The 17993-nt window shown below is 35.2% G+C and overlaps 2 protein-coding genes across 4 annotated transcripts in view; both read left to right on the top strand.

Moving 5' to 3' along the window:
- Positions 1-2010: 2010 nt before the first annotated feature.
- Positions 2011-12871, top strand: ubac1 (UBA domain containing 1). Its single transcript, XM_005800996.2, has 10 exons — positions 2011-2624; positions 5975-6095; positions 6201-6274; positions 6353-6460; positions 6548-6650; positions 7343-7451; positions 8140-8407; positions 8539-8625; positions 9941-10079; positions 10363-12871. The coding sequence occupies exons 1-10, from the start codon at positions 2487-2489 to the stop codon at positions 10476-10478; spliced, it is 1263 nt and encodes a 420-aa protein (XP_005801053.1). The 5' UTR covers positions 2011-2486; the 3' UTR covers positions 10479-12871.
- A 2270-nt stretch (positions 12872-15141) lies between these two features.
- LOC102234686 (calmodulin-regulated spectrin-associated protein 1-B) overlaps positions 15142-17993 on the top strand; it is a 35005-nt gene continuing 32153 nt past the window's right edge. For all 3 annotated transcript variants that reach the window (XM_023343649.1, XM_023343648.1, XM_023343647.1), the window contains exon 1: positions 15142-15581. The gene's annotated coding sequence lies outside the window, so the exon portion shown is untranslated. The remainder of the gene's footprint in view (positions 15582-17993) is intronic.

The following is a 17993-nucleotide window of genomic DNA, read 5'->3' as shown; positions in this document are numbered from 1 at the left end:
TGTATAATCCTGTTTATAATAAAAATTGTGATTAAGCTAGAGCACATTTTAAGTTTCAGTGTTATTTCAGTTTGAAAGTGTGAAGAGATTCCTGTGAAGGCATCCAAAACATCCAGTAAATCGTAGTGACGTTTTGTACATTTCGTTAAATCGACGACGCAGCGATACGCTGTGCCTTTAAAATTCGCATTATTGTGTTTTCTTGTGGTGGGGAGGTGACATGTTGTACGGCCATCTTGGAGATTGGCGGTTAACTAACGCAGGCCTGAGTTGTTGAGAGTCCTGTGGTTTTTGGAGAACTGGCCTGTTGGCCACAATGTTTGTTGTTGTCCAGAGGGAACAGGAAAATGTATTTCCTTCTCCCTTCGATTAGTTTGAGCCTATGGCTGTGTTCTTTCTTCTGTAAATATGCTTTGCATTTCCCTCGTAAGCAAGATTTTGTTTAAGAAATCTTAAGTCTTCAGCATACATCGAATTGATCCAAAAACAAATATAAAATGTAAAACAGATCAGATTATATATTTTCTATTTTTCTGGCCCAAAGGCACAAATCAATTTGAAGTATACACAAATGAATGAAATATATTGTTAGGTATTGTTTTCACAAAATGAAGAAAAAATACATAAACATTGAGGTTTTATAAATTTATATTTATTTACTGTTCTGTAACACAAAACCTCACTGAGATAACCATTTATGTATGTGCAGAAATGTTTTTTAAGCACCGCCAACTAAGTTCTCAGTTGTATCCACTTAAATATTATGTGAGATGCACTCTGTTTTGATTTTTAAAATATTATTAGGAAAAAGAATATGTTAGATTGTGGTAGCATTTTGTTTACTTCCTCTGTAAAGTTATCATTCGCATTAAATGTATTTTTGCTGTTTATTTTCATTCTGTATAAAAGTTACCTGCTATAATAAAGGACACATTAGTGTCTTAATTTCATGAAAACGCCTCTTTTGTTCATTAAAGGCTATATTATCGAATATTTGAGATTAATTGTGTGTTTTTAAGTAACAGCAGAAAGAATTTAAACGTCTTTAGCCTGTCGCCATCTAGTGGTGGAATTGAGTAACGTTCTTATTTATGCATCACAACGACTACAAGTGTAGTCTGAAGTTTATGCCAGCTACAATTAGCTAATCAACAAAATATTTAGCATTGTTCCATCCCATCTTTATTTACAAATATTGTGTAAAGTTAAGATCCTAAAGAGAACTAACTTTAGCACCATTTGCTACATTTTTAAAGTTTCATTTTGCTCTAAATACATGGCAGATAACAAGCCTGATTTTTAAAATATTTTATTTTGTTTATTTTATAGAGACAGACACGATAAACACAGATCAAGACAATCTAATATCTGCATCAAAAGTCAGAAATTTGCTGGAAAAAACAAGGACATTTTCAGATTAATTTCTGAATTTTTTGAGAAAAATAACTTAGTTTTGAAAGTAGAAAATGTTTTTAAAAAATTAAATCTCTGAAACTCAAACATTTCTATGTTTTTTCTAGAAAATTACTGAGATTAATCTAAAATTTTCAGTTTTTAGTGGAAATTTACACCTTATGGCCCTTATTCTCCATTGCAGCACAAGTTTCATACAAAACGCATATATTCTGAAAAATATGAGGGTTTTTTAAGCAGATTTTTGACTTTTAGAACGCAAAAATCCCACGTTTTTTCCCCAGAAAATGTCTGAAATTAATCTAAATATTTTGGAATTTTTCTGTCACATTTTTGACTTTTCAAACAATGAAATTTCCAGTTTTTACCTAGAAAATCTTTACAATTTATCAAAAAAAAATTCCCTCTAATCTCTCACTTTTCTGTCTAAAATCTAAAATAAAGAGCCAATAAAACCTGAAAAAAAAAACATATTTTCGGAGTTTTTCTAAAATTTTTGTAAGCTCAGAAATTTTGTTGTCTTTTCTAGATTTTTGGGGGGTAAAAATTCACTTTTTTCTATCTACAATGGCCCTAATCCCCCGTCGTATTTTGCAGTACATAACATCTTAACAACTAAAATGTTAGCGTAGTAAACTAGTTTGACCCGTTTTTCCGTTCCGCTTACATGGGACAAGCGAAACCAACTCCAACTCCCAGAATGCCCCGCCGCGAGTACAGTTGCAGTTCACAGTTCACAACATTACAGTAAAAATAGGATATTCGCTGCCTGCCGCTTATGTGCTAAACGGCAAAACCCGGCAACTTGGCGACCGGAGAACGCGTCACTCGATTCCCACCACACCGACAACCGGGCCGGGACCCCGAAAAATGGGTCTGAGCTGAGCGGTGCACCCTTCCTTTCTTTCCTGTGTTGTCGTCGGATTTACAAGCGACGGCTGGCTGGCTGGGTGCTAACGCTAGCACGCTAGCTCTCCGAGAAGAGCAGACACGGCAACAACGGCTGTCCGCCTGCCACCGTCCCCGGGCTGGTTCTCTCCGCCGCCGCCGCAGCAGCAGCAGCAGCAGCAGCTATGTTCGTGCAGGAGGAGAAGATATTCGCCGGCAAAGTGTTGAAAATACACATCTGCACGATGGACGGCACAGAGTGGCTAGAGGAGGTCACGGAAGACACCACTGTTGAAAAACTGAAGGAGAGGTGCTTGAAACATGTAGGTTTTTTTAAAAGTGGGGGGTGTTTGTGTTTTCTTCGGCATTTTTTTGTCCTGTCACTCCTCTGCCTGAGGTGTTATGTGCCTGCCATTCACTCTCTTTAAACTGTCAGTGTCAGTGTCACTGGCTTTGTATTTATAGTAACTGGGTAGACTCTGCTATTTATAATTTAGCAGGTTGGCTACCCCTCTTCAGCTAACTAACACTGTGGCCCTTTTTTGTGTCCCCAGTCAGAGAGGCATGCTGCTTCTTAGCCTTTCTATTATTATACAGCTCAACCCCTCTCTCCTTTTTTGGCCTTTTAACGTGAAACCTCATTAATATAATAGTCAACTTAAACGCTTCTGTCTTAACTTTACTACAGTGTTTATGTATAGTTTTCTCGTCTTGTAGTTGCTAAAGTTTGATTATTTCTACTATACCCAAACTTTATTCATTCATTTATTGAAACTACTCAAAAGTATTCAATTATTTCTAGTCTTAATCTATGTTTTCTTGTTTTTGTGAATCATATGAGTTCCAATATAATTTGTGTAGCTATATATGTTTTTTTGTTTTGTTTTTTTTCTTACATTGGATTGAGCTAAGCTGCCAGTTTTACTGTTTTACACAATGAAACTAAAACTAAAATTTGTAATGTCATCTAGTTGATTTTATCTAGTTGTTTTCTCACAATATTTTGTGGTACTATTTTTATAGCAATAAAAGTGATGATAAGAAATATTTATTCTTTTTTAGGGAATTGTATGGTTCTTATTGTAATCACAGATACTTATCTTGGAATATTCACATAAAGAAGTATAATTTTGTATCTCTGATCTGCACAAATATTTTAAAATTTATCGATATTTATTTATACTTTTGTTTTACTGTGGAGAATCTAGTAACACTAACAATCCTGACAATATGGACAGTTTTGAACAGGATTAACTGAAATCAAAATTTTTATCACGATAAGAAATTTAACACAATACATGATAACTGCCCACCTTTAATTAATACTTCTGGTAAATAAAGAAACGTTTATTTATTGTAATAAACTGCACAATGCAGTAAAACAGTATTTATTCTGATTTTGCTTTTTTTCACACTTAAATCAATGTTTCAGATCATCGAATATCCGGCAAAGCAGTTTTTAAACGATTATTTAATTAATTGAGGGAAAATGTATTCACATCAGCCTTGCCTTAACTAATTAGAATTTGAATAAATAGTTTTAAAATTATTCTTTTACTTCTCAATGTTTGAATTTCAGCTCACTCTTCTCTGAAAATTGTAGATTAGCTTAGGCTGCATGGTGTGAGTTGGTGTGCTTTGATAATCTTATGAACTTATTACGAAACATTTTCTTTGAGGATTTTCTGTTCGTTTAATTAAATTACATTTAATTGAACAACTTTATTTTTTCCCAAGGGAAAGTTGAAAGTGACAGTGAAGCAGCATAAACGTAATGCCGTCACTATAAACGCAACAGTTAACATGCATTGAAGTCCCCGTGATAAAAGTCATGGTTCCAACAATTACAGCAAAGCAACCACAGATCACCACACTACCACCACCATGCTCGGCTTTAGCTTGATGTTTTATTGTTTTCTTTTTTTTTTTTTATGAGAAGCTACGTATAATAAAAGGCACATCTTCCAAAAAGTTTCAGCTATGTCACATCAAGTTTAATATTTTTTAAAAGGGTAAATGCGTTTTGGCGGAAGTCAGGCGGACCTTTGTCCTGTTTTTGGTCTGCAGTGTTTTCCTGTGATGCATTTCGCCTAGTGCTTCTTTTTTGTTGAGTCATGAACACTGACCTTAGCTGAGGCAATTAGGAAAACCTGATTTTGCGATTATATTTGTTTAATATTGCAAAGACATCATTCTGTTTAATTTAATTCAAGGATAGCACATTAAGCAACATTACAATTGTTGGTTTGTACATAAATCTTCTAGCCCAGACCTTTTTTAAAAGGCATCAAAACTAAAATTAAAGATTCCTGTCACAATTTCTGTGACTAATAATGAGAAAAACATCAAAATTTATATTAGAGAAAACAAATTCTGCACAATAAAGTCGGTTTATATGTATGTGAGCACCATATTTGTTTTTGTTTTAGCTGTTCCTTCACCTAGAAATTGACTGCAATTAACCCACACCTTCTTCACTCTTCCTCTCTCTTTCACATCATCATGATGTTCCCTTCGCTCTCTCAGTAAGCTTAACATACCGCTAATGGTCGCTAAAGTCTATATTAAGTGAGAGCATTACTGAAAGTTTTCTCAAATGGCAGGATACATTATTGGTTTGATGAGTCTGGATACATTGAACTTGCTATATAATAATAGCACAACCAATATTGTATCCAAGCAATCCTTTGAAATTATGCACTGATATGTGCTGTGTTCTATTACTTTCTGGATGAGTTCCTGATGCTCTCTGTATTTCAGGGGTGTCTAAAAATGTGGCCAAGGGGCCATTTATGGCTCCTGAGCTGATTTTGTGCGGCCCACCAGCTGCAGTTTAAGAGAGATGCAAATTTGGCCCATTCAGTACAGGTGTTTGATGCAGATGGAGACTTTTTTATAAGGGTTAAATTATTACAAACATAATTTTATTACAATAAAAAATGTTAAGTACAACACAAAATATAATTTTTTTATAACTAGGCTTTATTCTCCCAAGATGGTCGTTAACAGCTTAATGAAGACGCATTGTTGTGATAACATGCTGAAAGCGGAGTGTTGGAAAGAGTAGGAGCTTCTTAAAGAGACAGAGGTGCTAAAATGCAAAGTAAAATTTTTTAAAAGTTATGTTTGATATGTACAAAATTTTAATAACAACTGAAGATACCATATTTACTTTTTTATACTATAAAATGGAACTATGTGCCAGGAAAATGCATAATACTGTTCATTTAGTTTAGTAGTTTAGACAGCAATACTCTAAGCTTTTTATATTTGAGATCAATACCTCATGTGCAGTTTCATGGGTGTAGTTTAATGTTTTTCAGTAAAATAAAACTGGAACATTGAAGGTGCTTTGGGACACTTCTGGTTACTTTTAAAAACATATTAGTGTTGGCCAAAATCCGAATCAGAAGGTCAAGGTTTGTAAAGATCAGTGTTGTAACTAGTTTGCCTGATTTGCATCTTCCATATTTAAATCCTGACCACTGTAAAAAAAAATCTTGCATAAACACATAAATGCATTTTAAGCACTGAAATAGATTAAAAGATCTGGAAAATGGAGTCTGAAGAAGCATGAAATTTTAAATCCATATGAGTTATCTTCATATTTAGTAGCTGCAATCCCAGATTTGTCTTTTGTCTGACATATTATTTTTTCCTCTATTTTTTGCAGCATGTTCATGGAAATCTAGAAGACCCCAAAACACTTACCCATCATAAACTTATACACGCTGCTACAGAAAGAGTCCTCACCGACACCAAAACTATCGCTGATGAAAACCTTAAAGACAAAGGTAGGCATTGCTCGTGTGGCATGTTTTTAAATTCGAGCAAATATGCCTTTATTATGTTTGAATATATTTGAAATATATGGGTTTGTGTGTCATTTATGTTGGCAGATGTTTTGCTGCTCATAAAGAAAAGACCGCCGCCAACCCCTCCCAAGATGGCAGATGTTAGTTCAGATGAAAAGGTAAGCTTGATCATGTTTCACTGAGAAATAACCCTAAAGTTTTCATGTTACAAACATTTTTTTTGCTGTTTGTTACAGAAGAAACAAGATACCAAAGCTCCAGATAAAGATGCTATCCTGAAAGCTACTGCCAGCCTGTCCACACGGCACACTGAGCGCACTGTTACCCAGCACAACATCAGAGATGTAAGACGAGTTAGCTTCCCTGCAGTTATACTAAAAGCAATGGATGTCTGTGAACATGTTTGTGTTTTGATGTTTGTGTTGTTCCAGTTTCAAACGGAGCTTAGAAAAATCCTGGTTTCTCTTATTGAAGTTGCACAGAAGCTTCTTGCCTTGAACCCTGATGCTGTTGAACTCTTCAAAAAGGCCAATGGTAAGCAGGAAAGTCTAGTTATGATGAGGATGCACTGATCCACTTTCTTCACTTCTGATACCGATACAGATATCTGAGGTTTAGGATCAGCTAATACTGATCCGATACAGAAAAACAGTGCTGAATGGACTAAAACCTTTTACTTTAAACACTCACTTACAAATGTATTTGATAACTGCATCAACACAGCTTGCTTAAAGACAGCGTCACAAAATAAAACAAAAAATAAAATGGAAGTAAAACTGGATTATAAAATCTCTGTAAACAAAATTGCTCTTCACTAAATATTAAAGATCAGAATGGAAGTGATCAAGCTCATTTTAATTTATTGTGCGATTAATTGATTATTTTCTTATTGCGACAGGTTTAGATCTTAGTTTATGTTTCTGCATAAAATGGACACATTTTGAGAAATCTTTATAGAAGAAAACTAAACACTCACACATTGACCATATTGATGTAGGGAAGAGGATTAGAGCCACTGAAAAATAAAATTATTATCTTGACTTTTCTGCCTTTGATTGAAAGCATCCCAAAGGCCCCAGTCGGCTTCTTTAATAACAAAAAATGTCTATAAACTGTAGTTTTTCTTCATCTTTTCTAAACTGTGTGTGCTGTTGCTTAAAACGTCTTTATTTGTTGTGTTCTGAGATATTCTGCCTTTCTTTAATTGTTTGTGTTTTGTATCAAAGCGATGTTAGATGAAGATGAGGAGGATCGTGTGGATGAATCAGCCCTCCAGCAACTCACTGAGATGGGTTTCCCTGAGAGCAGAGCCATCAAAGCGCTTAGACTCTGCCAGTAAGGCTGATGTTTAATTGTTGTCTTTATCCATTCATTTGTTAAACGGGCAGTATTATGTAAAACCAACTTTGTTTAGTTAGACATCATTTTATAATGTTATTCATTCATCAAAAATAAACATGGAGTGTTGCCTTGATTCTTTCATGCATGTTTGAAAAAGCCTTTAATCTCCTGGGCAACCATACAGGTGTGCAAAACGACTTATTGGACCTAACTCTGCCTGTCTGGTGCAGCTCCACCCCAAGCATCTGAGCTTTGGCCTTACAGATCTTGACTCCCCCACTCAGCTCCTTCAGACTAGCAGCATCAGCTGAGCTCAATATACGAGCTACTTCTCAGTGAAGCGCTGCTAAAAACGTTGTTAAAGGTTTAATAGCGGAGTGACGCTGTGATGACTTCCTGGAGTTTCAGAAAGATCAGGAGTTTTTAAAAAGACAGAGGCCCAATTTCAAAGCGTTAAATTACAAAGTAAAATTTCTTTTAACTCGTATTTGATATATTACAGCATTTTCTAACAACTGAAGGCAATATAGCTACTTAATTCTGCTATAAAATGGTGCTATGTGCCTGGAAAATTCATAATGCTGTCCCTTTAAATAAATTTAGCCTTCAGAACAGCATTATTTTTCAGCACGCATTTTATTATTATTATTATTTTTTTACTTTTTACTTTATTTTCCTGCAGCATGTCAGTGACCCAGGCCATGGAGTGGCTGATCGAACACGTAGATGATCCCACTGTGGATGCACCACTACCGGGACAGGACTCCTCTGGGGCATCAGGGGATGGGGCAGCGACGACAACGGGCCCCCCAGCTTCAGCCTCCGCTTCAGCCAACATTCTTTCCAACCTCTCAAGGCAATCGAGCTCCGACGAGAGCAGCCGGCAGGACGAACTCACAGAGATCTTCAAGAGAATACGCAGGAAAAGGGAGTTCAGGCCAGACTCCAGGGTTAGTGGTTTTATGTAACATTTAGATTTAAAAATATAAGCTTGTGGCTTATCTCTTCTTTTCTATAGGGCTCTGTTAATGTTTCTAAAAATTGTTTGTCCAATAATTACACCAAGTCTTTGATTCTCCAGGCTGTGATTGCATTGATGGAGATGGGCTTTGATGAAAAGGAAGTGATTGATGCTCTCAGAGTGAATAATAACCAACAAGATGCAGCGGTAGGTGATTACATAAACCTTGGTGTTATCACAATCAGTGTCTGCTGTTTTGCTGGAGTGCCAACAGTGTTATTATGCAAAGTTCCCATACAAGACGAAACCTTCACTGTTATTTTTGTTCATATTTACATGATTATCTCTCAGCAAGAAACTAAAGAAGACAAAAAAATCAAGACATGATAACCACACTGTTCATGGAGCTTCTCATTCCTCTCTTTGCAGTTGTTTTAATGAAAAACAAAACATTTAAAGTTAACTGTTTCAAATGAAGATGTAAAAAATTTAAAAAAGCTAATTTGTAGAATTAAACCCCTTGTTATTTATCCTCCTTTTTATAGGTACAGTAATTTTAAATTTGCTTTGGATAGAAAATGACATCGGCATGAAACATTGTACGCATCTCTTCATAATCAGTGTGAAAATCCCTTATACTTACTGACCAGGTTTTGGCTCGTTTCCTCTGGTATTTGACAATTTATTTTTGTTAATGAGGGTGGAAAGCCTTTTTGCCGTCACCCTAATATTTAGCTGACCCCACAGATTCTCTATTAGATTGAATTCGGTCAACAGATAAAATTAAGAAATAATTTCAAACCTAAATCTACCTTGAGTAGGAATAATGTTGGACTTAATTTTATTTCACAGATTACAAATTGAGATAGCAAAAATAACACGTTTCCCTAATAGATTAACGAAATGGTTTGAGTGTGTGTGTGGATTTATTTCAATATTTACTTTTTTTATGTCATAAAAATGATGATAAAAATGATGGAATTTTATTCATAGCTAATTCATATTTTTATTACCTTGTTTTGTCAACATTTTGGGTTGTTTAATGCTCAAAATTAGTAGAGCATTAAACTACATTAGTTTAATGTAGTTTAATGCTACATTAAACTAACATTGTTATATACAATCTATAACATTTCCACAAACATTTCAATGTTTGTGGAAATGTTATAGATTCATTAATTTGAGGGCAGGGGGTTATCTTATAAAATGTCATTTTTACATATCCCATTTGCTTATGTGTTTCATTCAAATTGTTTTCAAATTAAAAAACTATTAATTTATATTTTTCTTACACACTAACGCACCAGGAACTATGGTTATGTTTATTGTTTTTACTATAGTATTCTCAGATGATTCTTGTTGAGTTAGTTCTGATATACAAGTTACCTGATCAAGATTCACAAATTATTTTAATTTAGTAATTTTATATGTTGAAATTAGTTAAGATGTTTGATCATATTTATGTGTTTCAGATCAATGCGAGAAATGACGGCTCTCTTTTCTGTGTTTTTTCATTCTGCAGTGCGAGTGGCTGCTGGGAGACAGGAAACCATCTCCAGAAGATCTAGATAAAGGCATCGATACCAACAGCCCTCTGTTTCAAGCAATTCTGGAAAACCCCGTGGTCCAGTTGGGTTTAACAAATCCCAAGACTCTGCTAGGTATATTCCAGTGTGACATTGATGAAAATCCGTTATTTAGATGAACTTTGTCTTATGGGAAATTGTGTGTGACTATCTGAACTCTTTAAGTGTGACCAAAACATAAAATATAAAGGGAATTTCTAGATTACAGTTAGAGTTGGGGACATGTACAGGAAGTTGCCCTCTAAGCACCAACTCATGATGTGGCATCTCAGTATTTGTCATAAACCATCATGACATTTTAAACTCTACTGGAGTTCAATAACCCTGTGATGTGTTTTTCTTGTTTGTTTTTGTGCAGCATTTGAAGACATGCTGGAGAATCCTCTGAACAGCACCCAGTGGATGAACGACCCCGAGACCGGCCCGGTCATGCTCCAAATATCCAGAATCTTCCAGACCCTTAATCGCACATAGAGCCTCCTGATTACCCTCGTGTGATTGTGGCAGCTTGTGTGTATGTATGATCATACCAGGAAATGTGTGTATGGATGTGACACAAATAGAGTTTACTGGGTTTTTTTTTTGTTTCTTTTTTTTTTTGCCTTGTAAAGAAATAGTCATTGGAGTTAAAAGTTTGAATTAAAATGTTACACTATTTATAACAATACAGTAAAACGCCTGTACAAAACAAAGGTTATTATTATTATTATTACAGTGATAATATAAATTGAGATTTAATATGTTGTTTTTACATATTAATAAGAACAATTTACATATATGACAGACATGATTTATTTTATATCATTTCTCCATGTAAAGAAATGACATCAGGCATCAATTTAATGTTTACACTTTAAAGAACAGTTTTTGTATGATTTGCAATATTTAAATATAACAGTCTTCTCTGTTTCTTTAAAATGTTACATTTCATTATTAATGAATGTGTGGAGGAGTTCTGGTCCCGATGATGTTTGGGTTTCTACTTCTAACGTCATCAGAAGAGCAGGTTGTTGTTCGAGTCAAGCGCTCGTGAAGCTCTTTGAAAACGAGCTTTCAGATGCGGTTCTGCTCAGACGCTTACACAATCATCACTGGCATGAATGTCAGAAAAATCTTGTGCTTTTCATAATTTTTCCTCAATGGTTTTTAACATAAAAATGCAATTATTTTAAAAACTATTTGAATTATTTGTTTATCTTCTCTCATCTAAAGAAGTTCCAAATCAAAATACATGCATTCCCTGTGGTGAATGCAGGAAACATTCACCACATGTTTCCTGCAGCTATAAAAGAAGCTTCTGGTGTAAGTCTGTGGATTTTTAACCACGTTTCTTGTCATAACTGGTTGATTTTTTTGTGTTCATTTGGTTAAATTGGTTTAGTTTGAAGACACAGCTCAGCTTTTTAAGTTTAATTCACACATTTTCACAAAGGGTTGTAGGACGTCCAATATGTAACTTTGCGTTACCTGTTTCAAAACCACTTTTAAAGTGTTCCAACTATCTAGTTGTTGAATTTAGAGTAATTTAGTCAGACAGTGAGACAGTCCCACAGCATAATTCAGCCACCACCGTATTTGACAGTTGTTAGTGTTCTTTGGTTTGAATTCCTTTAAACATCTTTTTTGTGGCCAAACAGCTGAGTCTTTGTATTATTTTACTTCACAGTGTTAAATCAGGAGACAATATGCAGGCAGCTACAAATGTGTTGAGTTTGGAGAAGGGATTTCTTTCTTACTCCACAGCAAAACTTAATTTACTGTAGTCCGTAAACTGGTTTTTCAGCTGTTTCTTGTGGCTGTTTTGCTCCTGATAAGGGAATCCTGGTGGATTCCTTTATTTTAATGGCAACATTGTGGGTCACATGGATGCAACTTGGACACAATTGGTTTTCCTAACAGCATAATGATCCCAAACATTCTACAAAAGGTTTTAAGAATATAGTTAGCTGGCTAAAATGAAGATAATTTCTAAAAACCCATCCCTCAACTATGAATACAATATTTATAGTTTCCTGTCTTTGCTTAAAAGCCAAAAAACAAACTAATTTTTAATGATTCAGAAGCTTGTTAATGATGACAAAATATTTACTGTTAGTTGAGATTTGTTTATATGTTTCAAACTGTTTAGATTACAGAAAATAAACAATAGATTAAAACTTTTCCACAGTTGGTTTTTTCTTCATCCCTCTGTGGAAAAGGAACGACAATCTTTAAAAGTCCAATATTATTAATGACATTCAGGCCAGTGATGAGTGCATGTAAACTTCTGACCGGTACTGTGTTATACATTACCTCTCCTTTGACACCCGTAAATCACTGTAAGTCGTATACGTCTCACTTATTAAGAGGAAAACTTCTGTCGTCTGCGAACATAAAATCTTTTTTGCCTTTTCAGAGAGACCTCGTACTCTAAGTTGTGTCGGTCCTGATTTTCCAACAGTATGTTACAGTAGGCCTGTGTGTTTGTTGTCAATGTGGACTTGAATGTCACTATATCTGCGCTTCTTTAGCACTTGTTCACCTCTTGGAACACTGCTCACTGCGGCACAGACGAAGTCAAATCATGGATTGTCTGGAGTCGGCCAGTAAATTAAGCTGAGCCTGATCAAAATGTGGGGTTGGGGTTTGCCTTTTAAACCTTTAATTTGAATCTTTGAATGACAATGCGTTTGAATCACGCTGCTGGGACACAAGCGTCTTTATAAACACAGTTTTTGTCTCCAGTTTTCTTCAGAGAGCAATGAACACTTCATGCTATTAACCAAACCAAAATGTTCCTGTATTTCATGCCTTGTCCCTAGTTCTACCCAGTGAAGACGGGAGAAAATCTGTATTTCTGTGCAATAGTAAAAACTTAAAGATATGTATCTGACATGAGTATTAGTGATGTTTAAACTGAAAGAATTAGAGCAGGGGTGTCAAGCTCCAGTCCTCGAGGGCCACTGTCCTGCAACTTTTAGATGTGCCTCTGCTGCACCACACCTGAATAGAATAATTAGGTCATTAGCAAGGCTGGGAGAACTGATCTACACAAGGAGGAGGTAATTAAGACATTTCATTTCAGTGTTTTGTTGCTGTGGCACATCTAAAAACTGCAGGACTGCGGCCCTCGAGGACTGGAGTTTGACACCTGTGAGTTAGAGTGTTTTACAACATTAGCCTTTGCATTGAGTACTCAAAATCTCCAGTTAAAAGTTGGAGCTATTTGCCTCTTGTAGTTCTACTAAAAAACAATATGGAGGGCAGAGTTGATTGTTTTATTTTTTATTTTTTTGCCAAGCTTTTGAGTGTTTTTATTCTCTATTTAAAATGTAGTACTGATGTGACTTTCTGCTCAGGGAGGCTTAGATTGTTGTCATGGCAAACCCCTGCTCAACCGATGTTAGTTTGGCTTTAGCAAGTCTCTTCAGAGCGCAACATCAAGACATGCAATATTTAACAAAAAAAGAAAAAAAAGAAGATATTTAAATGTTTTTGGAGGGAAGTGTTTGTTTGAACTGTGTTTTATTACATTATTTATATCAAAGCCAAACTCGTAACTTGGTCTTATTTCTAACAGTTTTAGCAAACCTCGAAGCTGCACTTCAAATGTGAAAAGAGAAATGCTTCAAAGGTTGTTTTACGTCATTTTAAAGATGTTCCTATTATGAAAATTGTTGGTGAAGGTGTGATTTCAAGTGGTGTTTGAACAGGGTGGGTTGATGTGTAGAGCTGCTGAGAACTGTACATTGAGAGATTCTGCTCTTACAGAAAACATTAAACCAAAAAAAGAGAGAACATTTCCAAACATTCATCTGGAATTTAAATGAACAAAGTAAAACGTCTTTGAGGTTTCCAGCTATTTTTGCTCTGCTATGTCATGCAAAACTGACCCACATCAACAACCTATGCAATCTATTCAGTGTCTGTTCATTCAAACAGCCACAAGGCTACTGACATCTAAATCACTCTCACATTAAAGTTAATTTGTTCTGTGGCTTTGCTCGTTGGATTCTGTTTGGAGTCGATTTATGTGGCGGCTTTGTTTTGGGGAACAATAAAGATCAGTGTTGCAGACATAATAAAGTACAAACTTAAAGTGCTGTGCCTTTCAAAATAATATGTAGCCCTTAAAAGACCTACGCAATGGAGCGCATAATTACAAAGTTTAAAAAAGATGCATTGTTTTTACATTTTCTTACAGTAAAAATAAGAAAAGTGTGGCCTGTGTGTGTATTTAGTTTGTAGGACCAGATTTATTTGCTTTTACAGACAAATTTAGGTTTCTAGAAACCTCTAATTGATTTCTGACTTTTGTTTCATTGAGTAATAAATGTGACATAGTTTGTTTTGGTCCATATGGCATTTAGAAGCTGGACACGAGGAGAAGATAATCTCCAAAACTCACTATTGTAGAAAAAACATAAATATGCGAAACTCTACTGGCACTATATGTGGTACTTTGTGCTTGCAGATGAAATTAAGATTGAGCTTCTTACCAACAAATCCTCAAGGTGAGTTTAGCAAGAAGCAAAGTGTTATATTAATATTTATTGATTGGATTATTTTTTAGTGTGAAATTATGCTACTGGAATTAAAAATGGTTTTTAAAAGGGTTTTGAGCATGGCAAGTATATCCCTACGTCTGAAGAAATATAGCATAGCACAGGGTTTAAACTTCATCAAGTAAAATGTGTCTTTTACTAATACCCAGTTTTATCCTTTTCAGTGCTGAGTTTATATTTATTAAACAATGTCCATAACTAACAGCTGAAGGATTAAATGATACTGTCATTATGTACATGTCATTATGGTATAAAACAAAGTAAATGCAGTTTTTCAAAATCATAAGCAGGGATTAGTGCTGTTTACAGAATCATCTCACTGGCTGAAGTGTACATACCACATTTCCCCACTAGATGTCAGCATTGATTAAAGTCAATGCTGACATCTTGGAAAAGTGATTTTTTTTTTTCTTTTTTCCAAAGTGAACACAATTTTAAGATAAAGGTTGACAGAACGTTTGTCCCCCACAAATTTTAATATATTTACAAATATACATATTTTTGGAAAATATAAACCGAAAGTGTTCGTTATTGTCACCGTTTTACTGTTGACAGTTTGGAAGGTAATCACGCATGCGCAGCAGTCTCATTTAGAAAAGCAGGGATGAAAATGATTTTCATGGGCAGAGCGCGAACACACCGCGGGATGCGTGTGTCTCCTCTCTACCATGAAGCGTTTAATACAGAGATAGGTTCATAATCAAGAGATTACCTGCTCTTGTTATTTATTTATTTTTTAAAATTTCAATCAGAGAGTCTCGTCGCGGTTTTACTGCTTCTGTCTGGCGTCTGCGAGTCTGCCGCGGAGCGGTTGTCACACAGGCCGAGAATCGGATTCTGTTGCTGGGAGGAGACCACACAGACTCGCCTCCCTCCCTGCTAGCATTATTATTAGCTGGCTACGATGCGTGTCTGCGGCTGTTTTATTTTCTACACAGCAGACCACGTTACAACGAGGCAGGTCTTTGGCTAATTGGTTGTGTAACCCTGCAGTATCTAAAGGGTGACTTGGAAATACGCAGCACCTTTCAAGGTAATGTTCTCTCTAGCTAACGTCATTCATGGCTCCAGTGAATGCTGGGGGGGCTGTTGTATTAGCAAGCTAACAGTTAGCTGGCGATAGTTAGCCGCTATTCATTTGCATTGTCAGCCGCTTTGCTAACCCAGTTTACAGCCAATATTAATTTTCAGCTCATGGCTGTTGCTTGTAAATTAAGGCTTTGTAACACGAACATATTCTCATTATGTTGTAATTTACATAGCAGCTACCCTGCTGTTTCAGCCAGCCATTATTGGGCCGTTAATAGTTTCATTGTGGTAAAGCAGTACTGCAGGATAACGCTACAGGTTATAAAACAAGGTAAGCTAATATTAGTTTAGTCCTTTTGCAGTTTTTCTTTAGGAAAAACATTTACCTTCAGCAATGAAATAATGTCTTTTAGGTACAGGTAAAGGTAACCACTTTGTTTTGAGTTCACCTGTTAAAAGATTGTATACCTTTATATCGCTTTTAAATTATACGTTTCAACAATTTGAAGCCACAATTTAAAAAAAAAAAGAAGAAAGAAAACTACAGGGAAATCAAACTTGCTTAGAAATTAAAACTGACATCTCTTCATTGTTGTAAACCAGAAACACAAGCATGGTGAATAACTGAATTCACAGGTGCATCTCAGCTATGCAGAAAAGACTGCACCCTACACTGTCTGCTCAGATTGTTGTATTTGAGCATATCAACAGAAAGTTGACTGGAAGGAAAAAATTGTTTAAAAAGAAGTGCACAAGCAGTCTTGACAGGCAAAAAAGGGAAAAAAAAACAAGAGACTATATTTAAGAGTTTAGGGGAGATTCACAAATTGGGCTAGGTTGAATTCATTGATGCGAAAGAGGACCACACTGTTTTTCAATTGTCCAAAAGTCTTTTTTGGTGGGTTTTTTCAAGAAAACTGAATTTGGGATATTTAACATCTGAAAAATTTACAAAAATATTAACTTGAGGTATAGTACTCTGTATGTAATGTGAGTACCGTAATTAACTTTTGTATCTGTACAGATTTTACAATTGAGAGAAAATTATTTCAATGGAAAAAAATTAATAGTTCAAGCTTTTAGTTTAAACTAAAATTGTTTGCTTTTAAATCTGTCAGAAGGATTTTTTTAGACTTACTTTAGTCCACACTTAAAACACAATTCTAGCTATTGTCTCAAATTACATACAGTTATCAGACATCGTGTGGGTTGATTAGTATTTTGATCCACAGATGCCTTCCACAGTAGACATGAATATATGCTACATTTAGAACTGTTTTTGGGATTTAGTGGTCTTACTTAAATACCATGTGCGTCATAGACAGGTGTTTACTGTATAATCAATGTTTCGCCATGTGCTAAAGTGTATGGAAACAATAAAAACTTTATTTAAAGGGAATAAAAGTTATTTGGATTCATTGATTCATTACTTAATCACACTTTTGCTATTAGAAATAGCATTTTGCACTGTCCTTCCTCAGCTCTGCTTCAGTTCATCCCTCTGCCAATTTTCACCTGCATTTCATTTATACACTTTGTCATTTAATTGTGTATTGGTTGATTTCTCCTGGCAGTTGGGCATTGTCAGAGAACTAGAAAGATAAATAAATTAAAACAATACTTGGTTCTCACGCCTTTTTGTTACACCCATTTGATATTAATACACTCTTACAAAATGACAAATTAAACCAAAATTAATTCCTTTAGTGTTAGGAAAATTATCCTCCTGTTCATTTACTCATGAGTTTATTTTACAAGTTATCTTTTCATATTATTCTTTTTATATTATTCTTTTTTATATTATTACTCTCATATTATTCTTTTATTTACTTAACTTTTCTTTCTTTTGTAGTATATTATTAACTTTGTTTAGGATGTTTGCTTAGAAGCTAAAAACGTTAAACATTCATGTGTTATTAGTTCCATATGTAACTGATTAGTTGTGGTCAGCCACATGCCCTTGTAAGGGCATGTCCATAGGAGGTTCCAGAATGTAAAGACGGTTGGTCAATTCTCTGTGTGACTGTGTGAAGAAGCCCAACCTCCTTTTTCTATACAATAAAGAGAAATGCAAAGAAAGAACTGGCAGAATTGAGTCCAGACAGTGTTTGACAGCGATTCGTCGCGTCTGTTCTCAATTCTCCTATTCTGCAGAAAAGAAATCAAAAGAAACCTAATCTCTGTCTCTGGCTGATTCTTTGCAGGTTGTGACAAAATAAACCTATCATTTAGACCTCCTGCTGGTGCTTGGTTTTATCTTAGCGTAAGATAACCACTTTCTGTTAAGAACAATGTAAGCAGATGAAAGAATATAACTTTTAATCATCAGTTGTCAGAAAGAGTACAAAATGTTCAAGTAGCAAGTACAAAGTTACCCGGTACAGATAAACCTAAACTGCAAAAGTACCAAATAATG

Source organism: Xiphophorus maculatus, chromosome 12 (assembly GCF_002775205.1).
Source record: "Xiphophorus maculatus strain JP 163 A chromosome 12, X_maculatus-5.0-male, whole genome shotgun sequence".
Lineage (NCBI taxonomy): Eukaryota > Metazoa > Chordata > Actinopteri > Cyprinodontiformes > Poeciliidae > Xiphophorus > Xiphophorus maculatus.
Note: the sequence above shows the minus strand (reverse complement) of the source record. Positions and strands in the feature narration are given on the sequence as shown.

What these genes read in the sequence shown, in the direction of transcription:
- ubac1 (XM_005800996.2), top strand. Translation starts at nt 2,487, where the DNA reads ATGTTCGTGCAGGAGGAGAAGATATTCGCCGGCAAAGTGTTGAAAATA. An exon ending in TGAAAACCTTAAAGACAAAG is followed by an intron (nt 6,096 to 6,200) that starts GTAGGCATTGCT and finishes TTATGTTGGCAG; the next exon opens with ATGTTTTGCTGCTCATAAAG. An exon ending in ATAACCAACAAGATGCAGCG is followed by an intron (nt 8,626 to 9,940) that starts GTAGGTGATTAC and finishes TTCATTCTGCAG; the next exon opens with TGCGAGTGGCTGCTGGGAGA.